The sequence below is a fragment of the Cuculus canorus genome, chromosome 12 (genome assembly GCF_017976375.1).
Source record: "Cuculus canorus isolate bCucCan1 chromosome 12, bCucCan1.pri, whole genome shotgun sequence".
In the NCBI taxonomy this organism is placed as follows: domain Eukaryota; kingdom Metazoa; phylum Chordata; class Aves; order Cuculiformes; family Cuculidae; genus Cuculus; species Cuculus canorus.
In genome coordinates this window covers 22,339,273-22,367,272 of record NC_071412.1, presented here as the reverse complement: position 1 = coordinate 22,367,272, position 28,000 = coordinate 22,339,273, and the positions used below count along the sequence as shown (strand labels likewise).

The 28,000-nt window shown below is 53.3% G+C and overlaps 1 protein-coding gene across 6 annotated transcripts; it reads left to right on the top strand.

Annotated features, from left to right (window-relative positions):
- Window positions 1-101: 101 nt before the first annotated feature.
- On the top strand, window positions 102-27,997 carry TRIP4 (thyroid hormone receptor interactor 4). Of its 6 annotated transcripts, none has more exons than XM_054077976.1 (13): window positions 102-251; window positions 1,527-1,693; window positions 1,865-2,001; window positions 2,927-3,160; window positions 3,866-4,003; window positions 4,102-4,180; window positions 6,339-6,468; window positions 6,755-6,970; window positions 7,480-7,606; window positions 8,331-8,518; window positions 9,588-9,712; window positions 10,480-10,571; window positions 24,670-27,988. In XM_054077976.1, the coding sequence occupies exons 2-13, from the start codon at window positions 1,531-1,533 to the stop codon at window positions 24,892-24,894; spliced, it is 1,854 nt and encodes a 617-aa protein (XP_053933951.1). In that variant the 5' UTR covers window positions 102-251; window positions 1,527-1,530; the 3' UTR covers window positions 24,895-27,988. The 6 variants fall into 6 exon arrangements, with proteins under 6 accessions (XP_053933951.1, XP_053933954.1, XP_053933950.1 ...); XM_054077975.1 differs by lacking the exon at window positions 102-251 and adding an exon at window positions 695-910 and having other exon boundaries at window positions 24,670-27,986; XM_054077977.1 differs by lacking the exons at window positions 102-251; window positions 3,866-4,003 and adding an exon at window positions 704-910 and having other exon boundaries at window positions 24,670-27,984.
- Window positions 27,998-28,000: the final 3 nt, after the last annotated feature.

The window sequence follows — 28,000 nt, the reverse complement described above, 5'->3', positions numbered from 1 at the left end:
TGGTTTCTCTAGTGCCACGTTCCCGGGGAGAGCCGTGCCTGGCGAGGCACCGCTGGCTCTCGTCCAGGCACTGACCTGTTCCCCGCATGTCACTGAAATAAACCCGTTGGAAGAAGGCAGAAAGAGCCGGTGGTGCCGGGCGTTCGGTGGCTGGAGCTGCTGCTGACATCTATTGTCAGCTCCGGGAACTCGCTCCAGCAGCTCCATGTCCTCCCTGTGCTGAGGACTCCAGAGCTGGACACAGGCTCCAGGTGGGTCTCCCAGAGCGGAGCAGAGGGGCAGAATCCCCTCCCTTCCTGGTCCCACGGCTCTGTGTGCAGCCCAGGACACGGGTGGTTTCTGGGCTGCGAGCGCACATTACAGCTCATGTAGGACTTCCCCTCCCCAGCACCCCAAGTCCTTCTCCTCAGAGCTGCTCCCAACCCATTCTCTGCCCAGAAACGTCGCCGCCAGCCACGCGGCAGCCCCACGGCCACAAGGTTTATCTCTATTAGCCAGTTCGCTGCTCCCGGGGTTGAAGGGGGTGATTCCGTACAGCAGCCCCGCAGGTTCTAATTCAGGAGCACAGGGACAGACAGACACAGGGACCAGGGGAAAAAGGGACAGACAGGGAGTGGGGGCATGAGGACACATAAACAGAGAGCGATCCCCGCCTCCGCCGCGAGGGCGGAACGGAGTCATGGGGTTGGTGTTTCCGGGGGTGCGCGGCGCGGGGGCACTAGTGCGCACCGTCGCTGTTCCGCTGGGGCCGGAGCGCAGTGTCCGGTTCCGCGTTGCCGGCGGGGTGGGCCGGCGCGGCGGCACTCTCGTTCACCTGCTCGGTCATGGCCGGTCCTGCGCCGCTGCTGGGCTGGTGCGTGCGGCACCTGCGCGGGGACTTCGGGCTGGACGTGGGCGAGGACCTGGTGAGGTGAGCGCGCGAGGGACGCGGTGCTGCGGGCCGGGCAGCGGCGAGGGAGGGCGCGCTGGCGTCTCCCTGCCTCCGGGCAGGAGCTCACGGGGAGGAGCTGGGTTTGGAATGCGACGCGGTGGGGCTGGAGCTCGAGAGGGGGGTGGCGTCAAGCAGAAGGGTTGGAGTAGAAGATGGGGAGATGGAGGGTGCTCTCGTGGAGTTTGCGCCGAGCTGAGTGGTGCGCTTGTCACGCCAGAAGGACGGGATGGCATCCAGAGGAACCCGGACAGGCGGGATAGGGTGAACCTCGTGAGGTTCAACAAGGCCAAGGGCAAGGTCCTGCACAGGGTCGGAGTTCTAAACACAGATCCAGACTGCATGGAGAATGGATTGGGAGCAGCCCTGAGAAGGACTTGGGGTGCACGTTTCCCCAGGTGCCTCTCATAGAGTTTCCCAAGGATTCCTCATCTCAGAATTTGACTCGCAAACCCATTCCGTGCTGTGGTCTCTGCGGGGAGCCTGGTCTGAGCAGGAGAGTGAGGTTGTGCTCATTGAGTACCTGTGCAGTTAGACGTTTGATTTCCTCCAGATGAAAGCCCTGTTTCCCATTTTCCTCCCTCCCATCCACTCACAGGTACATGTTGTCCATAAGGAGCGAGGAGGAAATACGGGAGTATATCGTCGACCTCCTCCAGGGCACCGATGGGAAGAAGAGCCAGTTTGTGGAAGAGCTGCTGGCCAGGTGGCAGAAATCATCCCAGCTACCAGCTGAGCCTCTGCCAGGGTATCGGAAAAAGGATGGTGAGCGGGGCAGGTGAAATTAAGATTTCCAATCAGTTACTCCGTTTATAAGCAATTCCATGCCGGAATGCCATGACTGGTCCTGTTTCTGTTCATTGTTCATTCTCCAAGTAGGAATTCAGGGACACCTTTCTCTCACTGGCATTACCCACACTTTCTTTGTGCTTTCAGAGACTCTGGAAGCACCTCGGGCCGGAGACCAAGCGAAGAAGGGTAAGCGCAAAGGAAGGAACAAGCAGGAGACACCAGTGTATGCGGAGCCAAGCGCTCCTGTGGAGGAGGTGAAGACCCCACTGGACTTGGCCAAGGTGAGTGTGCCTGGTGCCAAGGGCTGACTGCCCAGGGCATGCTTCCGACAGAAGGTGTGGTTGCAAAAGAGAAATCACCTTTCTGCAACGTGAATCTTTCATTAATCCCTGGCGAAGAGGATTGTGTCCAGAGCAGGGACTGAAACAATCGTCTGGCAGCAGCTCTGTGCGAAGGGGCTTTCCCCAGCAAAGCAGCTGGGGTGAGCGAGCAGCAGTGGAGGTTAGTACTGTGATGGGGAACAGAAGGTGTTCCCATCGGGCAGAGGTGTCAGGAAGCTGCTGAGTGCGCAGAGCATCCCTTCTTGCTGTAATTAAAACTTGCCAGAATTGAACTTTAATTGGCAACTGAACTGCTTCAAAGAGGAGAGAAGGCCTTGGGCACTGGATAGAGGAGTCTGCAGCCGGGGCTGGTGCCTTTCCCTGAGCAGCAGCTCTGTTGTGGCCACTTCCCTCTCCTGCTCAGCTCTGCTTCTGTGCCTGTAGAGCTGAGATTGAGATGCCGCTTGTGTTGTGGAGACTTTGTTGCACTGTTCAGGAATGGTCCAAGCTGTAATGAAAGAAACTGCAAAATAAGAGCATGGAAACATAGGACGAAATTCTTCATGATGAAGATGGGGAGGCACTGGCACAGGTTGCCCAGAGAAGTTGTGCATGCCTGGTGCCCTCTAAACCCAAGCAGTTTTCACTTTCAGGGGCAGTGAACATCAAGCGGATCAGCAACCCCCATGAGTCCTTCATTTGTTTAGATTCCTTGGATCTTTTCTGGCAGGTCTGAGCTTGTGTTTGCATGGAATCTGGGGTCCAGCTTTCATGCTAGTGAGACGGAATAGCTCTTATCTGGTCTCCCAACCTGTCCAAGGGTTGGTGCTTTCTGTGCTGCTGCTGTTCTTTGTGTATTCATTTTGTTCGTTGTATTGTGTCACAGGCACAGGAGAGCAGTAGCGGAGCCAGCAGCAGCGCCAGCTCCTTCAAGAAGAAGCCCAAGTATGTTAGCCTGTACAGCAAGGAGGGGCAGGACAAGCTGGCCGTGCTCATCCCTGGCCGCCACGCCTGTGAGTGCCTGGGCCAGAAGCACAAGCTCGTCAACAACTGCCTGGACTGCGGGCGCATTGTCTGTGTGCAGGAGGGCTCCGGACCCTGCCTGTTCTGCGGCGCGCTGGTTAGTGATTAGGTGGTTTATGTCTGCCATAGTTTGCTCAGGGCTTTGTAATGGCACAGGACTGCCTTCACCTCTCAGGGCAAAGTTCCTCTGGCAGAGTGCTCTGAGCTCTGAAGCCAGGCAAGGGAAGAACCTATGCTGTTTCTTCCTTGGGGCAGGCAAATGGTTTTAAGCCACTTTATAGCACAATATTGAAACACACTGGAAAGTGGAGTGGTTTCCCTCATAATTGACCTGTCCATGGCAGGGGGGTTGGAAATGGATGGGCTTTAAAGTTCCTTCCAACCCAAACCTTTCCATGAACCTATGGTTCTATGACATTGGTTTGGAGCTTGCCTGATTTCTGGCAGTCTCTTGCGGCTGCACTGAGCGTTGCACTGGTGTCCAGTACTTGCAGGACTTCTGCCCCATCCTGGGCACAGGCAGGCTTGTGAGGGGCAGGAGATGTGGCCAGGACTGTGTGCTAGCTGTTCTTATGCTCTATCCATCATGTTGGGTTTCTGTTACAGCCTGTGTTCTGTTGAAGGGTGCCTTTTGGGCAAAGGGCAAGTTAACAATGATACATTCGGTGAAAGGAACTTCAGGGTACAGGGAAGTGTTGGTTGGATGAAGAAAATGTTTTAAATCAGATCAGTTGCTATTTTCAAACATCTGCTTAAATCAAAGAGAGAGGAGCTCCGCGTTAGACATTGCTTGTCTGCACAGGGAGCTTCTGAGTGCAGCTTTCATCCTGTGGAGATCCCTGACCTCACCCACAGAACCAGGAGAGACAAAGCCATGTGTTTCTCAGGAACTGCTTGTAATAAAGGAGGAGCTTTCAGGATTCTCCCTGGAGGAGGGAAGGTGTGGACTCTTGGCTGTTTTAAGCAGGTTGCCTTGTCCAAGGCTCTGAAGCTGGTCAAGCATGTGCTGCCCTTCCTAAGTCTGCATGTTTTCCGTAGGTGTGCACTAAGGAAGAGCAGGACATTCTTCAGCGGGACTCCAACAAGAGCCAGAAGCTGCTGAAGAAGCTCATGGCAGGTCGGTAGGAATCACATACCTGGGATGTAGTGGATTCAGTCAGTTGTGACCTCACGGTGCTGCAGTTGCCTGGATGTTGTGTTAGGAGTGGGTGGATCTGTCCTGCTGTGCCGGGTGTCTGAATTAGGGTGGGGAGGCCCTGGTGCAGGTTGCCCAGAGCAGTGATGGCTGCCCCATCCCTGGAGGGTTTCAAGGCCAGGCTGGATAGGGTTTGGAGCCCCGATCTAGTGGGAGGTGTCCCTGCCCATGGCAGGGGGTGGGACTGGATGGGCTTTGAGGTCCCTTGCAACCCAAACCATTCCATGATTCCATGATCCATTCATCTTAGTTTAAAGGATTGCTTGCTAAATACAGTTCTTTCTTGGGAGCTGGCATCTTGATGTTTCTCTGGGATATAATTTGCCAGGACTTTACTGAGCCCCTTGCCCTTGCTGCTGTCTGGTGTTTGTGGAAGACATTAAAAGGAAGACTGGGAAGCTGGCTCCTTGTGTCCTCTCTGTGAGAACTCGGCAGTGTTCCTGGGCTTGAGCAGAGGCGATAACTGAGTGTGAAATGTCAGCATGCAGTGTCCTTACCCAGATCCCCCCAGGGCTGTTCCCTAGGCGTACCAATCACGACAAATGGAGCATTGCAGCAGTCCTTGAAAATGGGAATTCCAAGTATCGTTTGGAGTGTGTGCTGTGGAAGATGAAGTGCTGCTCTCTGATCTTCTGGGCCCAGAGTGGTGGCAGTTAATATTTCCTAACGACTTTTTAACACTTATCTGGAAAGCTGAAAATAGGAGCGGAGCTGAGGAAAGCAGGAGGAAATAATAGCTGGTCTCTCAGTGAAGGCCTGTGTGTTATGGGGGTGTTTGTCTGGGTTTAGCTGAAATGTAGCCAAGGTCATGGTGTTTTTGGTGAAAAATGTGTGCTGCTGAAGAACTGGGGGAATATTTATTCTGGGTGTCAGTGTCAGCTTCTCTTTGGAGCTGCTGAGGTGGCAGGAGGTGCTGTGAGTCCTGAAGAGTCAGTCTGTCTGTCTGTAATCTTCCCTAATAGAGATACTGAAGTGCCTCAGGATCCCCTTTCCTCACGTATTTTATTTGTCCTCCCTCTGCCGCTGCCAGGCCTTGCTGTGTGCACTGTGTGTGAAAGCTGACACGTGATGAGCTGTTTGCTCAGGGAAATGCCGGCTTTGTTGTTTCCCTGAAATAAAGGCATTACCCTGCGAGATGTCCTCTCTGAGTGGTTTGTGCTGTTGTGGCTTTGATGCAAATGTTTTTTCCCCCCTTTTCTTTGCTTGGCTGGGTTTGGCACTTGCCAGGCGTGGTGAGAAGGAGGAGATTGCTGCTGGGAACAGATTTCTCCATCTGTAACATCAACTGGTCTGGAAAAACAGTGGAGGTGTTGGGGGCAAGATTTTTTATGCAAGGGGCTCGTGCGGCAGCAGACGCAAGGCTTGCGCTGTGTGCAGCTGGTGATTGTCAGCACTCTGTTGTGAGCAAGAGTCCTTGTGGAGGTGACAATGCTTCAGAGAGAGGCTGGCTCTTAGGAGGGAACTCCAAGCCTCTCATTGGTGATAGGTGAAATTGGGACTGCCCTGACTGTTAGGGAAGGGTGAAGGAGAACCAAAGACTGGGGCCTGCTCTGTGAACACCACCTCAACGTTGTCACTGTAGAATTTCAGTGCTTCCTCCTGTTTGGAGACAGAAGTCTGTGAAAGGGGCTTCTTCCAAGGAACAAGAGATAGGGTGAGAGGAAATGGCCTCGAGTTATGCCATGAGAGGTTCAGATTTGATATTAGGAAAAATTCTTTCATGGAAGGGGTTGTCAGGCCCTGGCCCAGGCTGCCCAGGGCAAGAGTGGAGTCCCCATCCTTGGAGGGGTTCACAGAGCATGTGGCTGTGGCACTTAGAGACAGGGTTCAGTTGGCACGGGGTGGTTGGGCTGGCGGTTGGACTGGGTGAGCTGAGAGGGCTTTTCCCACCTCAGTGATTCTATGATTCTGTGAGAATCGGGGCTTGGAGCTGGTTTAGAAAGGTGCTGATCTTGGTGCAAGGTTCCCCTGCCAGCTCCTGGAATGGTGTTTGTTTCGGGGAGCATTTCTGCAGCCACCCTGGGCTTTAAACAACCATCCTGTCCCTGACTGCTGAGTTGGGATCTATTTTCTGTCTTAGGTGCTGAGAGTTCAGGGAATTTGGATGCCATAAGCAAAGACTTGCTGCCTCAAGAAGAAGCCAGGTTAAAAGCAGGGCTGGAGATGGCCGTGAAACACAAAGACAAGTTGTTGGAGTTCGACAGAACGAGGTAAGGTACCAGCTATTGTGAAATAACATCCAGCAGGCTGAGCTGCTTTTAGCAGAAATGTTGCAGAACTCCTTCTGAACCTGGGCTCATCAGTGCTGGCATCTGGGGGAACAAGAGTGAATACCTCAAGTTGATCCCATTCAGATGTCCTTGCCCTGTGTCCCTGACAGCCCAGCTTTCTGGAGAGCGCAGGAGGGAGGTGGTGGGAAGGCAGATTTGGGGCAGGCAGCGCTGCGTCACTACCCTGCTGTGCTCATCTGCTGCTGTTCTGGTGGTTTCTCCCCAGCGTGCGTCGGACTCAGGTCATTGATGATGAGTCGGATTACTTTGCCACGGACTCCAACCAGTGGCTTTCCAAGCAGGAGAGGGAGGCGCTCCAGAAGAGGGAGCAGGAGCTGCGGGAGCTGCGGCATGCCTCTCGGCTTACCAGAAAAATCACGATCGACTTCACTGGCCGGCAGATCCTGGAGGAGGACAGCGCTATGGCTGAGTACCACAGCAAGTGAGTGGGAACTGCAGTGCAGGACATGCCCGGGAGCACAGAGGTGAAAACCCTTACGGATGCTGGTCCAGCTTCATCTGGAAGAGCAAGCGTAAGGAATGCTGGGCAAGCTTGTCCCTAGGAGGGTACTTCCCACACTAGGATGTAGTGTTCCAACCTTTTCTTCCTTGAGGGCCGTTTGGCCTGCAGGGTATCATTGCTTTCAGCATGAGACTCCCTCCTTAGCCCCTCTGTGAGGCTCACTCAGGGTCTCCATAACTCGCATGTCTGTGGAGATAACGCTGCCCTGGCCTGTCCCAACAGAGCCAATTCAGCTCAAATTCAACCCAGACTGAGTTTCTGTGGGAGAGAAGAGCAACTGTTCAGGTTAGAAATAAGAGCTGGCAAGGAAATACTTCAGCTGGGAGAGTTGGTGAAAAATGCTGTGGGTCAGAATTGTTTGTGCAGGGAGGAGGAAGGCGTTTCCTGGGAAAGCAGGGAATTGTCATGGCTCTTGTTTGTGCTTCCAGGCTGGATGAAACCATCAAGGCCATTAACAGTGGCACGCTGAGCCAGCCAGCTGTGAGCCCAGAAGCAAAGACAGCTCTGACTTCCAGTGGTTTAGTGAATCCCTGCCTCCTTCAGCCTGCTCCTGTGGTCAGTATGGGTGGAATGACTGATCCCAGAGTCATGCCTAGCTCTAGAGGAGCTGAGAGTTGTGAATTTTGACATGTTTGAGTTCCTCTCTCCTGCCTTGTGCCAGGGATCCTCACTGGCCATGGGAGTTAGGGACAGAAAGGTTGTGCCCATGCTCAGCTCTATTCCCAGCTCCTGGCAAGTTTTGTTTATCTGTATTTCAGTCTTCTACTTCCTGTTCAGGAACCAGAAAAAAATTTTTGAGAGTCACACCCTATGGCTGTGTCGCTTTTTCTGCTCATTTATGAAGCTTCTTCTGCTGAATTTCTCATTTCCAAAGGGCATAATCTCTGTGCTCCAATTCCACTTCAGTTGTGGTGTTCTTGGTGTTTGCTGAGTATTTGGAGGTCGGATGATTCCCGGATTTGAGTGCTGATGTCTGGGAGTGTGCTTTGATAATTGCATCTTCCTGTGCGTGCTCTGAAACACCAGCAGATTTATTCCTGAAATCCTCAGTTTAGCTGTGATGCACAGAAAGGAAGAGCTGCATAGAGCAGAACGTCTCCTTGCTTCTCCTCTTGCTGAAGTATGGCACAGCCAGCCTGCAAGGAGGGAAGGGTGATTCTAATGGGAGCAATAGCTCTGTCCTGAAGTGAGGGAAAGCTTCAGTTAGGATTTGCGCTTGATTTACACTTTTCTGACAGAGGTGCTAGCCTTTCCCTTGTTTCTTTTGAATACACCGCAGTGGGTAGACCAGACTGGGTTGCTGCCGCACAGGAGAGCCACCCATTCCTTGGACACTGGAAATGAGCCTGGCTCGGAGCGGAACAGGCTGCGGATTCAGGATCGAGAATTGCAGGAGATCTCGGATGACGGTTGGTGCCTCAGTATGCACCAGCCCTGGGCGTCCTTGCTTGTGAGAGGAATCAAAAGGTACAAGTGGGGCCTGAACCATGGTGTGTTCTGGGCATCTCCTGCTTCGTAGGTGAGGTGGGAAGTTGTATTCCTCAGTGGAGCTCTGAGGGCTCACCTGCTGCAGGCTGGGGAGCCACCCTTCCTCTGTTCTGGTGGTCTGAAAAGCTGGTGAAACCATTTTTCATAGGAGTAGCTGACCTAGAATGTACAAGCTTCTTCACAGTGGGCAGGTTTAGAGAGAGGCTGGGATTTCTGCACTGCAGTCGAGACATGCCTTTCTGGAATTTGAAGAGCAAATAAGCTGAAAATGTGAAATGTGTTCTTCTGGTCTTTTTTCTGTCCATGGTAGCAATCCAAACAGTGGCACCAGGCTTTGATTAACTGACCACACGCACCCACCCCTTGCGACCACCTTCCCCCTTTGGGTGAGCACTCAGGTTACAAAGAGAAGCTCCTTCAGCCCAGCATCTGGGTGTGTTTGTTAGTTCACCTTTCCTACTGCTAATAGAGAATGAAGAATCTTTCTTACCCTTTTTTTTTTTTTTTTTTTTTTTTTTTTTTTTTTTTTCCCCCCTTTAGAGGATTTGTCAGTTTAGAGAGCCAAGCTTTCTCCCTTCCCAAGCTAAGGACTCTGCAAATCTCCTCGTGCCTGGATCCTGCATCCAGATGGCCTGGGGATGCATCAGCTGCTCCGAGGCAGCCACAGCATCGATGCTGAGTGCCCAGCGCTGCAGCTCATGACTGCTTCACACAGATGCGTGGTTCTTCATTACACATTGCACGCTTGCCGTGCGTGACTTCATAAGGGAATTGTGCGTGTGGGTTGTTCTACATGTGTCTGATGTGCCATGGTACCTGCAGGGGACTGGTGTCCTTTCTGCCATTGCTCTGAAGCAGCCAGGACATGGTCTGCTTGTGGCATCATTTCTTGCCCATCTCAGCTTTTCTCTGTAATGCTGACACATTACTCAAGTTGAAATAGTCAGGGCAAAGCTGAACAGCAGGAATTGTGTAGCGATTGAAAAACCTTGTCTGTGTAGGTGATTCCTGCTGAAATTTCAGTCCCCAACTCCCCTTTGTTCTACAGGGTGGAGGGCAGGACCTGGTACACGTCCCACAGAGGGCGGTTATGGATTGCAGCTACAGCTAAGCGGCCTTCCCCGCAGGAAATCTCTGAGCTGGAGGCCGCCTACCGAATGCTACTCCAGAAAGGTGAACTCCTCTCCTTGGATCTTGTGTTATTGGTGCATTGAGCCATATAATGTGTGGTGTCAGAAAGCCCCCTCTGCTGAGCAGGTATTACTGCTTCGCTTTTCAACCTTTTCTTCTTGAAACGCTCTTCATCCTCTCTATGTTCTGTCAACCAAGTAAGTGTGGCACAGACTAACTCTTTACTTCTGGTTGTGTATTCTGGGCACAAACATCAACAGTTCCTGGCTTCTGTGATGGCTTTGGACAGCAAAGGGCTGAGTTCCATTGTGGGCTCAAGCCATGAGCTATCGAGTGCGTGCTTGTGTGCATGTGGAGTGGCTTGTGCTCTGTTTTGCTTACTGCACTGTTAAAGGCTTTTCATGAGTTCCGACCTTGTGGAAATCGGGAGTGGAAAGCTGCAGGTTCTCGAGAAGGAGGATAGAGGAGGGGTTGGAGGGTGCTGGTGGCTGCACTGCATGCGTGTGTGCTTGTGGAATTCCTGCACCCTCGTCAGAGCCAGGAGCTCTGCCTGCACTGTCACACTGTCAGAAGCTAAGCAGGAAAATGTATGTGTGTGTGTGTGTGTAATTAAATTTCCCAGCATTACTCCTGTCATGGAGATGATCCTGACTGGGAAAAGAGTGACAGGGCATTAAAATTGCTGTGTGTTTCCTTGTTCCTCAACAAGTAGAAGTGTGTGGCAGGGAGGAAAGGCCCCTGGGGGTTAGGAGACCCCAGCTGTATGGGAATGTGCCCCCCCGCCTTAGGAAATGCTTCTTTCCCTGCAGGCATGGAGTTCCCAAGCGATTACCCCTCAGGGTGCCTCCTGGGCTGTGTGGACGTGACCGACTGTTTATCGCAGGAGCAATTTAATGAGCAGGTGAGTACAGCATATGAACCTTTACGAGGTTTGTTAGCCACCAGAGTTCCAAAGCTGTGTAACTTGCCTCCACAAGATGCTCTAGAGAAGATATTGAGGGGAGATTTTTTTGACTGTGGTGGGAGGAGACGTGACTGCTGCGTGGTCTTGTGTGGCTGGAGCCAGAAATGGGCCTGGAAGACACAGTCTTGCAGTGGTGTCAGAGTTAGTCCACTGTGTTAGTGGACTAACACAGACTGGATCCATCACCAGCCTCCCTGGCAACGGGGCAGCTTGGCTGAAACTGGTTTCACACGTGCTCTGAAACTCCTTGCAGTAAGGACTCACACCTGTTTAATTAAACATTAATTAAACACTAATGAGAGACCATGCTGTGATGGCTGATGATAGCCGTTGCTTCCCTTGCCACATGGCTGGATGCGCACTGGGATGCGGTGGCTGTCCTAGGCTGTGGAACAGGAACCTGCAATGCATTGACATCGCATTTCTGGTTTTCATCTTCATTTGGCAAACCTGGGAGTTTACATCTTACCTGGCTGTGGCTTTTAAAGCGCTTATTGTTTCCTTTAAAGAATAGAAAGAATTGCCCCAAGTTTTGCCCAGCCAGGCAGCATTTTTTTGCTACCTCTGGGTGTAACTGCACTGGTCTTCCTGCCTGGAGAAAGGTGAATATTCCATATTATAGATACATGGAGCTGGGCTCTGTGCTGATGCACACAGCAGGAGGACAAGAGACAAGAGGCATAGAATTGAAAGGGGAGATTTCAGCATGATGTAAGGACAAAATGTCCCCATGAGAACAATTGGGCGCTGGAGCAGGCACTGCCTGGAAGGGTCACGCAGTCTCCACCCGTAGAGCTTTTCAAGACCTGACAGGACAAAGCCCTGAGCAGCCTTGCCTGAATTGAGCATCGACCTTGCTTTGATGGGGAGGTTGTATTGGAGACCTCCTGAGGTCTGTGCCTGTGATGCAGTGACTGGCTCTGTGCCCAGAGCCTGGAGCAGTGGCTCTCCTTGAGGCGTGTTTATTAACTGACAAAGCCTGTGCTTAGCGCCAAGCACAGCTGTTCTCACTGCCGTTTCATCCCTGTTCACGCTTCCCCCTGTACAGGTCAGGTTTGGTCTGATGGGAACCACCAGACCATGTAAGGCTTGATAGTGACCCAAGACCACCTTGTGAGAGTGGATAAATCGGCTCCTTGGGACGTAGGAGGAGGACATGCCAGGCTGATGCTCTTCTCCTTGCCATGAGGAGCTGGAGAGGCATCAGCAGCCGAGGGCTGTTCCTCACCGAGTGCTTTCTGGCTTTCCCAGAGCCTGTGAGGTTTTTAGCAGAGGAAGATGCCTTGGAACTAGAGATAAAGAGAATATTTCTGATGAGGTGTCTCCCCTTCATCACAGGCCGAATGAGGAGAGGTTGGAATATGAGCAGCAGAGGGAGCTTTGGGATTAGAATACCCTGAAATCTGCAGGAGTGCTTGGCCTGGGACAGGAGAAGAGGGGAGGACACTGGGGCCAGGGCAGGGCTTTTGTTCTTGCCACATCTACGTAGTTACAGTTTGGTTTTAAACAGAGAATCTCATCTTGCTGCTGTCAGTGACAGTAGTGGGAGTAGTTTTTCCTCTCTAACTATCCCTCCTCTGTGGATGTGTTCTTCAGGCAGTGGTGGAATGGCTATGACAGCTCCTTACTGTCCGCAAACTCAGCTGTGGGTAACAAGCTTTCATCTGCCTGGAGAGGAGCCTCACAGGGAGCTGGGTTCTCTGTCAATCCCTCCTGGTTTGCCAGCATGGCTTGGCTGCAGATGTGCTGGGGGAAGAGCGGGCTGTTCCAGGAATGGGGTGTTCCAGGAGCGCTCTTTACAGACCTAGCAGGGAGAGATTTCCCTCTCCTCTCAGTGCTGTGATGCTGTGGTGTGTACTGGTATAGATCTCACTTGCTTTTTGCTGCTCCCATATTGCAAATTGTTTTCCCCAGGATTGCTTCATTTCCCTGGCTTTAAGATTGAGTTCAGAGACCTGGGTGTCCTTCTGATGTTGATTTATGAGGAAATGTGTGTATGAGGACCCTGATGAGCAGCAAGCATGTCTGAAAGAAGCTGGGATTCATTTAATTTCGATGCTAGTGAGATGAAAAAGCATGCAGCGGCAGCTCAGGAACTGAGTGGAATCTCGCTGGGAGCAGGAAATCCCTGTTGCTCATGCTAATGATTCAGCCTGGGTTCATCCACAACCAGCAGCAAAGCCACTTGTCAGCAGAGTGATCTGGCCATCTTCTGGTGTGCAAAGGCCTCTTCGGGAGGAGGAGAGGGCGAAGGGAGGTGGGGTTTTGCCACTTAGGGCATGCAGAAACCATGGAATACTTTGTAAAGCTCTGCAGCGTGTTAGCAAGTGAGGGTGATGTGGAGACCTCTCAGAGATTAAGCCAACACAGCACTGTTTGCAGGTGCCGTGCTTTGACTCACACCTCTCTTCTCAGCCTGGATTTGAAGCTTTGACATTTTCTGGATGAAGTTGTTTCCCAAGTGCCGGGTGAGCCTTGTGTGCCGATTCTGCCCACTGCCTGGCAGTGAAACTCTTGAGGGCCACAGAGATGATGTGAGGGTTGGAGCACCTCCCGTCCAAGGAAGGCTGGGAGAGTGGGAGAGTTGGGATTGTTCAGCCTGGAGAAGAGAAGGCTGTGGGGAGACCTTAGAGCAGCGTCCAGTACTGAAAGGGCTCCTGGAAAGCTGGGGAGGGGCTCTTGGTCAGGGAGTGCAGGGATAGGATGAGGGGAACAGTTTTGAGCTGCAAGAAGGGAGATGAGATCTCAGGGAGAAGTGTTTTGCTGTGAGGGTAGGGAGGCCCTGGCCCAGGTTGCCCAGATCAGTGGTGGCTGCCCCATCCCTGGAGGTGTTCAAGGCCAGGAAGGATGGAGCTTGGAGACCCCTGATGCAGTGGGAGTTGTCTCTGCAGGGGGTGGTATGGGATGGGCTTGGAGGTCCCTTCCAACACAAACTATTCTGTGATTCTATGATTCTCTGTCTCATTCCTTATCCTGCGATGGGTCCGACCTTTTCCAGTAGCTGCAGACGTTTGCTTTGCCCCTGGTGACCACTCTTTCCCATAGTCAAAGGAGACTCCTCCTGGCCTGTCCCTCCTGCACCTCTCCCGCTGTTTTTGCATCTTTTGGATGCTGTCATCCACTCCCGCTTTAGGACTGTCCGCAGATCTCATTTCCTTACTGTTTGCAGCCCCTCTCAGGTTGCTAATAAAGGCATTCCTGGTGCCCTGCTGGTGTTTTTCTGTTGTTATCCTCATTTCATATGTCTCTTTACACTTGTGCTCAAAAACCAGACCCAAGCAATGATTGAGAGAGCTTGCGTCATTAGTAGGGACTGGTTATTTATCCAAGTTGTTGCTGGGTGTGTAATTCTGGCCTTGTGTAACGTGCTTAGAGGGGTCTGTCCCGAACCTCTGCCCCATGTACAGCGTTTGAGGACTGGTCAGTGATGTTGAAGTGGTTTGCAGCTCTACAGGGCCATGTGAAAGCGATGACAATGGGATCTTGTACGCAGTAGCTGGCAGAGGAGGAGCAGAGAAGAGACATCCTTGTGATTCAAATCACGTCACCTGGCATTGCCCTAATCCCAGTTATGCTGCTAATTGCATGAGCTAGTTAAATACCTTCCTCTGGGTCTCTTTCCCACCTGGAAATAAGCAGTGCTTCTTGTCAGAGGCTCTGCACACCCGATTTCACTGCACAGAGCTGGAGTCTTTGGCTTGGAGCTGCTCTGGGAGCTGAGGTTGTTATCAGGTCGAAAAGGCTGCCCCGGGTGCCAGGAGGGAAAAGCCACTTTCTGGGTTTGGCCCTGCTGCTGAGGGCAGGCGCTTGGCTGCTGCCAGCAGCTCTCTCCAGGCGGCTCTTAAATCTCTGTGTTTCCAGTTGAGCTTTGCGCATCTCGCACCTCCTCGGAGCGTGGCCTAGGCTCGTTTCCTTCTCTTCGTGGCAGCCACCCAAAAGCCTTGGCCGAGAGCAGAACGATCCCTTTGTTAAGCTGCTTGGTGCTAAAGGTGACCTGGAAACTTTTCCTCCTTCCCCGTTGAGACCCAAGTGTTGACGGTGGCTTTTCCTTGCGCCAGGGCTGACATCACTGACACCTTGTGCCGAGCGAGGAGCTGCCATGCTTTTCCTGCAAGAGGTGTTGGTGACTTCAGCAGCGCTGGCTGGGGAAACACGGAATGGTGCTGGTAGTGCTTGGCAGGAGGCAAAAGCGAGCAGAGAGTTGTTTACATTTGTGCTGTTTCAGGTGCTCTGAGGTCTTCGTTCATTTTCCTAATGACTGGTTTGGGAGGTGATTGCTTTAACTGGGAAAAGAGCATTCCTGCTGCTGCTGTTTGAGCAGACGAGAGGTGGGTTTGGGCTTACTTTGAATGCAAAAGCACACACATGCTGATACCTGAGGTTGAAATATTGGGTAATTACATTTGACGGGAACCAAGTGTTTATTTTTCATTTCTAGGTGATCACTCGGTGTCCTAAATCCATGCAAGGGAACACATTGGAGCTATTTTTATGCCATAAGATTGCAACTGCTGTTTAAATAGGCTCCATCTTTCTCTCTCAGGAAATTTGTGTTCAATCCCTTGCCTTCCTCTTCCCTCCCCAGTGGAAATAACAGCAAAACAAATGGGTGCTAGGCAGACAGGACTTGCTTTAAATTCTCAGAGAGGAGGGCAGACGTTTTCTGTATGTAAGCTCCTGAAGGTGCCTGTTTGGATCATGTCCAAGTAGAGGAGCAATTCCCGCTGGGGGTATTTTGCTCAGAAAGAAGTTAATGAGAGGGAGAACCAAACACACATGCTGACGTCTGCTGTGAAGCACAGTATCAACACGTAGAGATGTTTTGTGAGGACCTTCCCCCCAAAGTAAAGGTTTCCTAGCACAGGCTGTAGGCGAGACAAGAGCCTGCCTGTGTGCTGCGGTGGTGTCCTGGCTTCTGCACTCACCCCCTCCAAAGGGGTGTTTGGCTTCTTGTTCCTGAGGCTCCAGTCTTGCCCTTCTGCCAGTAGGTGAACAGGGTGGGGGAGGCCAGGCCAGCCGTGCTTCCTTTGCCACAGGCTGGGTGAGAGGCCTTTGAGAGTCCTGGAATTCCCTTTTGGTGTGGAGCCAGATCAGGTGGGATCAGGCATTGGTCTGGTGCGGGGACCTGTGGGCTATGCGCCTCTCTCTTCAGTTTCTCACTGCACAAAGCCGCTGACTGTGGTTCTGGATGCAGAGCAGGCAGCTGGTTTTTATTACAGACGTGCAAGGTGGGGGAGTTTTCCCGATGGGGAGTGCTTTGGTTTCCATCAGAGGCTCTGCGGAGGCTCCAGCTGCCTCACCAAAGCCAGCAGGTTGACGGAGGCCACTGCTCATCTGTTAAGATGAAGGAGAGATTGTCACTTGATGATGATTAATTTAGGAATGCATTAACATGCCAAAGCAATCGAATGAGAGAGGCTGGCGTGCCCTCTCCTCCAGTTTCTGGGACCCCAGGGAGCAAGTGAAGCCAAGGCTGAAGCGTATGACTTAATTACCAATGGCTGTGGGCTCGGCCTCTGCTACCATTTCAGCAAGCTGTGCTGGGACTGGGGTTTGTTCTCCTTTCCAGTATGGTCACTGAAATTTGCTGCCTTCTTGGTGTTTGGTCTTTATTTAATCCTGAATCCAAGGGTTTGCTAGAGCGGACCTGGAGCCTGGCTGCTGCCCTAGTGCCGCACACCCTCGCAGGCCAGCTGTAGCCCTGTCAAGTTGAGCCATGACTGCCCTTCCCTTAGTGATGGGGACCTGGCAGCCCTGGAACACAGCCACTGCGGTGATTGCGTGAGGGCCCAAGAGCTGTGCTTGCTTTGGCTTCCTTCGATGTCTCATCCATTTCCTAACCCTGAACGGACCGGTTACTTGGATGCGTGTCCTGGTTCTGCCATGTGTTAGGCCTGTGAGACATCCTGAGGTGCAGTGGATTGAATGAATAGGCTGGAGCAGCCGCTGGATTAACGCCCCCTCGGGGAGCAGCAGCTTGCGAAGGAGACCCAGGCAGGGCATGGGGTGCCACGCTCCACCGGGGTTGGAGTTTTGTGAAGTTCACCGATCTCTGGCACCAGGGTCTGTGCTGGCTTTACCGATGCACTTTTCAGCTCTGATTATTGGAAGGACTTTATGACACTGCTGGAAACATGTGGATGTATCCCACCAGGGTGTCAGGTGCTCAAAGGTGCCTGAGACAGACACCGGTGCCTTGGGTTGTTCCCTCATCTACCCGTTGCCTTCTTCCCTCCCTCCTTGCCAGCTTTGTGGCCCACCTGTGCAGATGCTGGGGCTGCAGTGCAGTTGAGGGCAGCCCAGCCTCTACCGTCCCCTTTGCAAACCACTTCCTTCAGCTGAGCTTTTTCACCTATGGAACATTTTTCTGAGTTCAGCCAGTTTCCCCTCACTAGATTTGAGCTGCAGAAGGGTGTTGGGAGCTGTGGATCTGGTGACATCAGATCGCGGAGAGTAGGGTTGTGTCTGCTGTTTGCTGGCATGTCTGGGTCCACCAGATCTCCTGTGGACCGGAACCCTGCAGTCACCTCAGCATGGTAAAATCCAAATGCACCAGCACGTGCTGGAGTATTAACTCTCCGTTTCAAGTCCATGCTGTTTAATGATTGTGCTTTAATTGCTTCCCCATACCCTCTGAGTCAGAGTGGTGCTGGTGGTGCAGGAACATGAGGAGAGCTGGGCTCAAGGATGCAGGCAGAGAATACCCACCAGGTAGATCCAACTGCAGGGGCAAGGATCCTGCGGCATCCCAACCTGGATTGAGTTGTGTGCCAGCTTAGCAAGCGAGGGCAGAACAGGGCTGGGCCTAGCAGGTATCACTGTGGGAAGAGGGAAAGGCAAGCAGGCAAGCAGAATTCCTTGTGCATCCTGGTGAAGGGAGGCCGTGCTACCATGCGTTCTGCCAGCAGCAGATGTGAGCTCTCAGGAACAGCAGGGGAGTGTTGTTGGCTGCAACAATGCATCAGGCTGCGGTTTGTAACCTCAGTGTGTGGTCCTTACTTCATTTTTTTGTTTGACAAGCCGTTTAGGTTGCCAATATGTAACCATTGCGCAGCTGTGGGCTTGAGCTGTTTCCTTCCTCACACATCACAGTCTAGACCTGACAGCTTTCAAACAAAAGTTTTGGCTGCTGGCTTTTGTGTTTCTCTGCATTCCTGCTTTTTTTTTTTTGCCTCTTCTGTTGATTCGGATGGAATGTCGTTGCGTATCCCTTCTCTAACCCAGTCTCTGCAGGGTGGCTCCTCTGCAGCCCTGAGGTCTTCCACAGCCAAGGGCAGAGTAGGAGAGTTCCTTGGATGCAGTGCTGGATGTTTCTGCACTCAGAGTCACGAAAATCTGGCATTTCTAGAAAATTGAATCTGCTTGGGTTTCTGTTCAGTACAATGTTGTGTTTCTGACAGAACAGATGCTACTTGGGCTGTGCTGAGGTAGAGGAATGGTCCTCAAAAGATGATGTGACCAGCAGGGCAAGGGAGGGATTCTGCCCCTCTACTCCCCTCTGGTGAGACCCCACCTGGAGCCCTGCATCCAGTTCTGGAGTCCTCAGCACAGGAAAGACATGGAGCAGTTGGAGTGAGTCCAGAGGAGGCCATGGAGATGATGTGAGGGCTGGAGCACCTCCCACCCCAGGACAGGCCTGGAAGAGTTGGGGTTGTTTCAGCCTGGAGAAGAGAAAGGAGACCTTAGAGCAGCTTCTAGTGCTGAAAGGGGCTCCAGGAAAGCTGGGAGGGGCTCTTGATTGGGGAGGCAAGGACAGGGTGAGGGCAACGTTTTTGAGCTGCAAGGAGGAGAGATTGAGGTGAGATCTCAGGGAGAAAGGTTTTGCTGTGAGGGGTGGGGAGGCCCTGGCCCAGGTTGCCCAGAGGCAGTGGTGGCTGCCCCATCCCTGGATGTGTCAAGGCCAGGTTGGATGTCCCAGTGGGAGGTGTCCCTGCCCATGGCAGGGGGTGGGACTGTGGTGGGCTTTGAGGTCCCTTCCAACTCAACCCACTCCATGATTCTAGATGCTTGAAGCTGTGCTCAGAGTTGAAAGTGTGATGCACGACTCTATCAGGAGGGAGATCAGACCTTGGTGCTCTGCAGCTCTTTCCAGAGCTGGAGGTCTGTGTCAGGAGAAGGTGACACAGAGCAGCAGCAAGTCAGTGAGTCTGGGTCTCATGGCTCAGACTATGCCTCTGCTGCCAGCTGGGCATCACCTCTGGGATCATACCCTAGACCACCTCTGGACGAAGGCTAGGTTGGCAAGTCAGTTCATTAATCCAATGAGAGTGTCTTTATGAAGAGGTCAATGGAGACAATATACCAGGATATGACACTCAACCCTGCTTCTCCTTGGAAGTGTTATACAGATGGACACCGCTTGTGCACGGCGGCTCTGGAAGGCTGGTCCTGCTGACTGCAAGAAGGGTGCCCTTTGTTTTCCTCTTGGTACAAAATGGCTCACACTTGTGGATGGAGAGCAGACCTGAGAACTGAGCTCCAAGTGCTGGATCTGTTTGGGCTGTGGCTGCACCCAGGCAGCCACATGGGGCATCTGCTGGTGCCTGGACTGGAATCGTGGAGTTTTGCCACACCCACTGCCATATAAGAACCACCTCTCATTTTTGAGGGCTCCTTTTCTTGTGTGTCTGTGTCCATGTTGCAGTCGCTGCCCGTGCCCCTTTTGCTCCTGCTGCTTGCCAGGACCTTCCGACTTTCCTTTCCCGTTGTGAGCCACAGCAGAACCATTTTCTAGCTGGGTGGTGAGTGATTTCCCTCTGGAGAGGAGGAGAAAATGACTGTTTAGTACTTAATTACCTGTTCCGTTAGGCTGACAGCTATGAAGCTTATGAGCGTGAAAGAAGAGTGTGCGAAGCACCAGGAAAGCGGGGTGGAGGGCATTGTGCCCAGCTCCCAGGATCCCGCTTCTTTCCCGTGTGCTTCTCCTAACGCCCAGCAAAGATCCCAGTGTGTTTGTGTCTGGAAAGCTGATTTATTGCCCTACTGGCTCCATCTCTTTCCAAGGGGTAGCTCTCTCTGTCAGGGTTACTTTTTGTTCCCTCCGAGTGTGCTTTGCGGGTGCTCTCTTGCCAACGCGTAGGCTCTGCGTGCTTTGATTCCTTCCAGACAGCGCAGCTTTCCAGTGCCGACTCTTTTATTTGGGAGGTTGGAGCTGGTGTCCTGGCCCAGTGCTACCTGGCAGGAGCCGGCTCTGTTCCCCCGTTGTTCGCCCAGGAGGAGCGCCAGGAAAATGATTCAAACCCTTCCCGCTATTAACCACACCAAGCTTCTCAGCCACCTCCATGCCACGTGGAGCCAACGCCGCAGTGGCTCTGAGATGGAGAGGATGGCAGCAAACCACTGGAGAACTGCAGGATCTAGTGTGCAGCTCTCCACTGTGCTTCAGCTAACCAGGGCCATGTGCTTGCATGCTCAGTGGGCAGGGGAGCAGAGGGGAGCTCTGGCTGTGCTGCAGGGCTCTGTAGGCCAGCCTACCTAAAATTCTGGGGCTGTTCCCACCCAGCGTTAGCATTCGGTCTCTCATGCCATGCTTGCTTGTCGTCTTTTGTGTTCGGAGACCTTAATGAGAGCAAAAGATGCTCTTGAAAGGTCCCTAACAAAGCTGCTGGGTAAGTGTTTTGGCTTGGTGCTGCGCAGAGCCGCTGCTCTGTTGCACGCGGTGCCTTTGTTCCATCTCTGGATGCAACGGAGCAGAACTCGTCTGTTAGCGATGGCTTGGCACGTTTCCCTTCAGCTCTGTTGATTTCCCTGCCTTCAGTTCGCACCATTTGGCTTCAAGTGAGTGCCATTGATTGAGGAGAGACAAAGAATTGGGGCTCAGGACAGCCCTTTTTTTGGTTTTTTGTTTTTATTTTTTTTTTTCCCCCACTGCTGATTTGGGATTGGGGTGAAGGGTCCCAAGCACCATATTGTTCCCAGCAACGCCAGGCAAGCCTGCATGGCCTCTGCATCCGAAGCAGGCTTTGCCCAAGTCAGGGAAAATATTTAACAGATTGGTGGTTGGTGGGATAAATTGCCAGTTTTTTTTTTTTCTCAAATGCCAGGGAAGGGTGGGTTCAATCTCCACTAGCTCTGAGCTGCCTTCTCCCTTCCTTTGCTCTTTTGCTGTGGAGTGGGAAGGCTGGCAGCCCCGCTGCTATTCCTGGTGCTGATGGGAGATGAGGGATGGCAAAAAACAAAGCGTAGGGAATGTTTGTTAGCAATTATCCCCGCTCACGGCTTGCTTGGGGTGGTTGAGAGCCGCTTAATGTGTGTTCAAAGTGCCAGCTCCTGCGAGCGGGGTGAATCCGGTGGCCAGAGCTTGAAGGCCAGCTCCTGTTTCCAAGCTTGGCCCCAGTCATCATGCTTAACCTCTAGCTCCTTCTGCATGTTACGCTGCCTTGAGATCCTCTTTTTTTTCCCCTCCCTCCTGCTGATCTCCTCACAGCCAAGATCCCACAGACCTGTTAGCAGCCAAGCGTGACTGGTGCAATCGCAGGGCGGGGATGAGCAAGGAGGGTGGTGGTTGTGCAGACTCTGTGTGCAGAGCGCATGTGGGGTTTTGGATTGTGAGCTGGAGCAGCAGCTGCTGAGCCATGCCAGGTGTTGGCAGCCCACAGAGCCCACTGTCCTCTCCACTGCCTCACCGCAGGCCTGCTACGAGGTGGCAGAAGGTCTGAATCATCTCTTTTACAGTGTAGTCACATTGCATAAGCCCTCTTTCGAGCTCTCCTGATCCTCTCCAGGTTGGAGGAGGGAGGGCTTTCTCCTTCTGTAGGGGCAGCCTGGCCTCTGGACTGTGTTTGTTGTAAAGGGCCTTTCCAGCCGCCTTCTCCTAAATGCCGAGGTGGTTCCTGGTAGAGGCAATGTCAAATCCTGGGGTGCTGGCACCAGTGCTATTGACACCCTCAGGATTATCCCAGTGAGTGCTGGGAGAATTGGGAAAGGACGTCCCCCTTGAACTCGTGGCTAGATTGAGTCCCAGTCCCTTTTAAAGAGGGACTGTGGTTAACTTCAAAATTCATCTGTAGTGGTTGAGAGTAAAGTTTTTCTCCGTCCCCTAAACTCACTGTGTTGCTGATTGCAGAGTGACTCGGCTGCCCTTTTACAGCAGAAACACCAAGAAACAAGTGTTGGACTCGTTAGGCACCTGGACAGCTCTTGAAAATGTAAGGGAGGCAATTGTGTTGGGTGTTGTGGTGGCAGCGTCTCCTCTGAGAGTGTGTCAGCTGCATGGTTGCCTATGTGGCATCTGCATGGCGGGGCAGAGAGGTGTGCTGATGTCCTCGCGCTGAGTTGGAGCACTGGGAAGGGCCATGGAGGTGAGGGAGCACTGCTGTTCAGCCACGCTGCCTGTCTCCATCTCGCTGATGATGAGACAAGGTGGTGTAGAGTCCGAAGGAGTCTACAGGCAGCGTTGCTCACGGTGATCATGTGTGATGTCAAGAGTGAGCGCTGTGTAGGGGGCTGAATCGCAGAAGGGAGAGATTCTGGGTAGGGAATAGTAACAGCTCAGTGACTTTTGGGAATGACATCCATGGATGTCATTCCCAAACACATTAAATAGTGGCAGCTCGTTACAAGGAGAGGCTGTGCTCTTGGTCCTGGTGATGTGGCATGTGCCAGAAGAACATCTCACTGTTCCTCTGCTCCAGTCAGTGGAGGTGCCACAGGCACATCTGATGTCTCACTGCTCTCCAGGAGGAGCCTCAGCTCCTGCCAGCCTCCAGCCTTGTGCTCCTGCCATCCGCCCATGGTACTGAACCCCGCTCAGAACACTTCAACCCATTAATCCAAAAGAAAACTGACTTTCCCCAAACGTCCCTAAATTTCTGTGGAGGGAATGAGTTGAATTGACTTGTGGAGGGGAGCGAAGGAAGAGGAGGCTCTGGCCATCAGATGGGCTCAGCAACTTGTGAAGGCTCAGCATCCTGTGGGTGCTCAACCCTGTCCTCTCCACCAGGGAGATTCTTGCCTGGAGGCAAAGGAAAGGCTTACTACTTCTGGCTCTGGCAGGCAGGAAGACTCTGCTTTTGTTGTTCATTAGGGTGGGATCAGAGGTTTCTGAGGTGGGTAGGATAGGAAACCTTAAATGCAGCAGTGAGATGAGGGGCTCCTTCCCTGTCTCTCCCAACAAGGTGCCAGAGGAAGGGCTGAGGCTTTGGAAATGCAGGACATGGAGGGGTTTGGCACACGTACCCTGGGAGGAGGGTGAAAGGCTGCGGCATGGAACCATGAACCTGAGTCGCAGCTGTGGCATCTGCCTGGGCCTTGGGATCAGGTTGAGCTGGAAGCTTGTGGAGCTGGAGGTTTGATCCTGGGTTTGGATGCAAGCTGTCAGTGGAGAAACCAGACTATTCCTGGGTCACTGTTACGGGGATGGTCCCTGTAAAATGTGTGAAGGGGGAGATGGTGGTGTCCAGGTCCACCTAGGAGATGGTGGCTGAAGAGATTTGGGAAGCAGCTGTACTACAGGCAGAAAGACCTGGAGAGGCACGCTGGGCTTTGACACGCAACCTTGCTGGAGCATCTTCTGGCTGAACCACGAGGACTGGAGTGGGGTTGGACCCGCTTATGCCCCTCTGCCTTGTGTGACCTTCAGTGGCTGCGCTGGTGTGGGAGCGGCTGCGCTGGTGTGGGAGCGGCTGCGCTGGTGTGGGAGCTGCTGCAGGGGTCGGCTCCTCTGGCTGTGGAGCAGCCACCAGGCACCTGTGTGACACTGAGCGACACAGCAGCACCAGCATTTTACACTCCCCAGGCACTGGCTAGGGATGTTCACATTGGCTCTTTCTAACCTTCCAAGATCTTCCTTCCCTGCAGATGGGAAATGAAAATGCTTGGCATCAGTGTGCAGTGGTGGAAGTGAGTCAGGTACCGTGGCTCAGCTGATAAAAAAGAGGAAGAAACCTGTCCAAGCCTTGGGTCGGTGCAGCCGGGCACCCGTGTGCAATGCAGATCGGCAGAGTTCTGCCTCCCCTGGCACAGTGTTGTATGGAGCAGCTCGAGCACGCACGTCTCTCGCTTGTTGAACAGCTCCTACACACTGTTGTAAAGTGAGAGGGGCTGAAAATGCTTTCCTGTGTGGATCCAATCCCAGTGCTGGGCTTCTGTAACTCTCCCCTAACCGCTGCAGCGCTGCCAAACCCACTCAAGCGCAGGGAGAGCGGGTCGCTCCCTGCTCCCTTCTCTGTGCCCAGCTCTTCTGAGCAAATCCAAACTCATCTTGGCAGGGCGGTGAGAGCTTTTCAGGAGTCACTTATTAGTAACTAACGGGGGATTTGCCAGGACATGCTGCTCCATCTGCTCTGGCATCCTGGCCCCTGCAGCAGCCTGGAATGGATCTGCACAAGGAAGACAGGGAGCAAAAATAGAGAAGGTGGTTTTTCCATGGAAGGAAAACTACTTCCGCACTCTGTCTGAAGAGGGTTTCCTGGAGTACCTTCACTGTGTGCCCTTGCCTCTGCCTGTCAGCATGGTGTCTGCAGCCAATGGAGAATCAGAAGGGATGGGTGGTGTCTACATTTTTTATTACTTCACTTCCAAACAACCAGTGGGGCTGAGCTGCATCCAGACAGGATTAGGTGCACTTACCTTGTCCCCTTTCCGGGAGCTGCAGAGAGCGATGAGGTCTCCCCTCAGCCTCTTCTTCTCCAGGCTATACAGCCCCAGGGCCCTCAGCTGCTCCCACAAACCCCTGGGCTATAGACCCTTGCCAGCTCTGTTCCCTTCTCCGGACACGCTCCAGCCCCTCAATGTCCTTCTTGGGGTGAAGGGCCCAGAACTGAACCCAGGAGTTGAGATGCAGCCTCATCAGTGCTGAGCTCAGCTCTGAAAAATGAGCTCTGGCAGAGGCGCAGTGAGGAGGGGCTTGGCAAGGGGCTCCCTGACTAAGACTGAAACCTGGATTGTGAGGTCTGTTTTCCTGCTGTCAGCTGGTTTGCTCAGAGCTGCCACAGCCTGGGTATAACCCATCTCTTGCTTTCTCTGCTCCTGACCGCTCGGCTCTCCTCACTCCATGCAGTCGATCTGACTCTGTGCGTGTGTCTGTGTTTTGCAGTATCCGGATCTGAGCCAGGAGTCCAGCTCTCCCTTTGTCTTTATCTGCACCAATCCCCAGGAGATGGTGGTGAAGTTTCCCATCAAAGGAAAACACAAATCTGTAAGTAGCAAAGTTTCCGTGGGTTCCCCCTTGGCCACTCATGCCTGCTCTGCCCCCTGCTTTGTCTGCTGCTCTGCTTGCTGTTGCCGTAGGAATGCGCAGCCTCTGCCCTGTGTACTTTGATCCGTAGGCTCTTGGTTATGATTCAAATACATCTCTAATGTTTCTTGTCTTTGGTTCCCCTTTCTGCAGATGTTGCTTCCTTCCAAACATGTCCCTTTTCCTGCCTCTGCAAATGCTCCTAGGTCAGGGAATGCTTGTGTCTGCAGCTGATCCACCCCTGGCACCAGCCTGGGTTGGGTCGGAGCTAGTACATGGGTCCGTGTGAGCTCCTTGCCTGCGGTTCTGATTGTGATGGTGAAAGCCTGAAGCAGCGAGAGCTGCAGGAAATGTTCTTCATCCGCTGGCCAGCAGGATGGTATGGCCTGGCAGAGCTCACAGGCAAGCGCTGCAGCATCTGTCCGTGCTCTGCTTGCCAGCGTCATTAGGCCCTTTTTATGAGCCACCAGCCCCTCCACAGGCTGCCAGTTATCCCTGCCCATTGCCGTAAAAAGGAAGGAGGAGGGATGCGGCAGCTGGGGAGCCCGCAGCCAGCTCCATCCTTATTAGCAGCCTCCCCACCACCCAGCCTGGGGAAGGATCCTAACATGCTTCCAGGGGAGGTGAAAGATTAATGTGATGGGCTAAAAGCAGCAGAAGCAGGAATGGTCTCGGCTGGTTGGTTCTCAGAGTTGGTTTCTCTTTCTTGTTTGCAGCCTGGTTCTCTGGGAGCAGTTATCTGGCAGTGCGGGAGCAGCAGGATTTCTCAGGCTGGTTCACAAGGGCTTCTGAAGGATGACGTAGGGTTATGGTTGTTGGTTGGGGATTTTTCACCCCTCGTCTCTCCCTGGGCACTGGGGCTGTTCCTGCCTGTCAGGAATTTGAGCAGGGTTTTGGTTTCTACTCTGCCTTTGAGGTGCATTCAGCCGATGACGACAAACGATACTCAGGGAGCTTGCAGTGCTCAGATCTCGCTAGTGGCACCATCCTGCCCCAGGGATGGCTCTTGCCCAGCGTAGGGCTGCACCAAGTTATTTGGGATGCAGATGTTGGGTGGAACAGCCTCCTGTTTTCTCTTGTTTTCAGCTCTGCTTGCTCTTGAACAGGCTCTCTCACACCCCTCATTGCCCCAGCTGCTGCTGTCCAGCTGTGGTTTGGAGCTGCTGGCGCTGCAGGGGAAGCTGCCTTGCGGTGGGAGTGTAGGGAGGCCGGCATCTGTGCATCTGCCTCACTGGGTGCAGGCGCTGCCAGTCCCCTTCCCATCTGTCACACCACCTCTGCTGTGTTGTGACACTTTCCTGCTTGGAGAAGGATCGCTCTAACAGCCTGGAAGGAAGTCGGCTGTGCTGGCGGCCGCCTGTGCTGCCCGCTCCTGCTGCCGGCCCTGCTGTTCCTGCCCTCCATCCTGGCGGGAGCAGTCACCAGAGCAGGGGCAGGGGAGGCCACAGAGTGCACCTTCCACCCGCCGGAGGGGACGTTCTCCATCTGGGTGATGTTTGTGACAGCCTAGGAAGGAGCCCGGAAGGCTTTGACCTTTCCCTAGGAGAAGGTGCTGCTTTAATTGGAGTTGGCATCGCATCTGAGGCTGTCAGCAGCTTCATTCTCCGAGCTGGAAGTGGAGCAAAGGGGCAGGCACTGAATCCTGTCCCCACCTGAGCTCCTCCGGCTGCCCCGGGTTCCTTGCAGCCTGGCTCAAGCCATGACAAACTGCCAGTTTGTCTTGTTGGGAAGCCAGGCTGGAGCGTTTTTTCTAGCCAAGTAACAGCATGGACCTTGCTGCGATGACATTCGAGTGCTTCTCCATTGCAAGTGAGTTGTTTCTAGCAACCAGGGGAGGGGGGAAAGAAAAGGAACATAGCTGGATTTCTGCCAGGATTGCTTGTGTGGAAGGAAGGGGCACAACATTCATATCTTGTCTGGGAACGCGGCCGCCCCATGCACATGCCTGAGGACGGGGCTTGGTGGCAGTTCTCGTGGGATATTTCCTGGAATCTGGGCAGAGCTTCCCTGAAGCCTCCATCGAGCATTGCTCAGCAACTTCCCTTCAGAGCTGATGGCTGGAAGAGCACGGAGGAGCGGGCGCAGGGACAGGACAAGGCAAGAGGCTGTGAATCAGGGAGTGGAAAGAGGACCCTTTAGCCTGTTCCTAAAAGTTCCCCTGGGGATGTTTTATCTTTGCCAGGGAGCCTCCTGAGCACTTTTAGGGCCCAGCAGGAGCAGGCAAGCACGTTAAATATGAAGATGACAGTCCTGGAGATGATGTGGTGGTGGTGGTGGGGAACCAGAGCATGGAGTGAGTGTGAACTTCCTGCCTTTCTCCTGCTAAAAAATGACGCACCGCTCTGACATGGCACTTCCAGGCAGTCTGGCTGTGCTGGCTTAACCTCATAGGGTGCTCATTGCTGTTTCCAGCCATTGTAAGGAGGGGGCAGGGGAGGTGGGAAAAAGTCTTCTGCACATGTTGGTGGAGAGAATGCTGGATCTCCCAGGCTTCGTAGGAGAGCAATCTTCCAGACGGCTCCAGGCGAGAAAGCTATCTGAAAACAAACGCTTTAAGCAAGAGCATTGAGCCATCGGCAGTGTCCGGTTCCAGCCATCATGCCTGGCTTTTGGCTTTTGCTGTAGGAGCTGCCCAAATCCCATGTAGCTGGTGTCCTACTCCTCTCCTGGGTGGGAAAGCGAGAGCAGCAGTGAATGCAGCGAGGGCTGTGGAGAACAAGGAGAGGCAGTGTTTGCTCCGGATCCTACCAGGAGCAGCTAGCTGCGGGAGCCCCGGCTCCCTGAGGGGCCTCGGGGGCTGCCAGCTTGGCAGAACAGAAACGGTTGGTCCCCATCACAACTCTGTGCCCCACGGCATCATCGCCCCAGGCTAAGGGGTTATCATCCTCACACTGAGTTTTCTGTGGACAAACCTGTGCTTGACACGGTGCTTGCCAGTCCCCATCCCCTTTGAACATGTCGCAAGCATCCTGCAAGCAAGTGCAGGGATCGGCTTCCCCTGGCAGCAGCGGGCAAGTGCTGGATGTTAATTTACGCTCCTCCTCACTGCATTTCCCTGTGCTGGTGTCTCTCTGCTGCGTCAGACACGCTTGCCCTCGGCTCCCCGGTGTTGTGCCTGCGGAGGGAAGCCACAGCGGCTGGCAACGCCTGGCTCCTCAAGCAGGATATTGGATGTGACAGGAACACACTA

Bases quoted from the DNA above. Each gene is read 5' to 3' on its own strand.
- TRIP4 (XM_054077975.1), top strand. From the start codon at position 825: ATGGCCGGTCCTGCGCCGCTGCTGGGCTGGTGCGTGCGGCACCTGCGC. The intron at 6,971-7,479 runs GTGAGTGGGAAC...TTGTGCTTCCAG, and splicing joins ATGGCTGAGTACCACAGCAA to GCTGGATGAAACCATCAAGG. The intron at 8,519-9,587 runs GTACAAGTGGGG...TTTGTTCTACAG, and splicing joins CTTGTGAGAGGAATCAAAAG to GGTGGAGGGCAGGACCTGGT.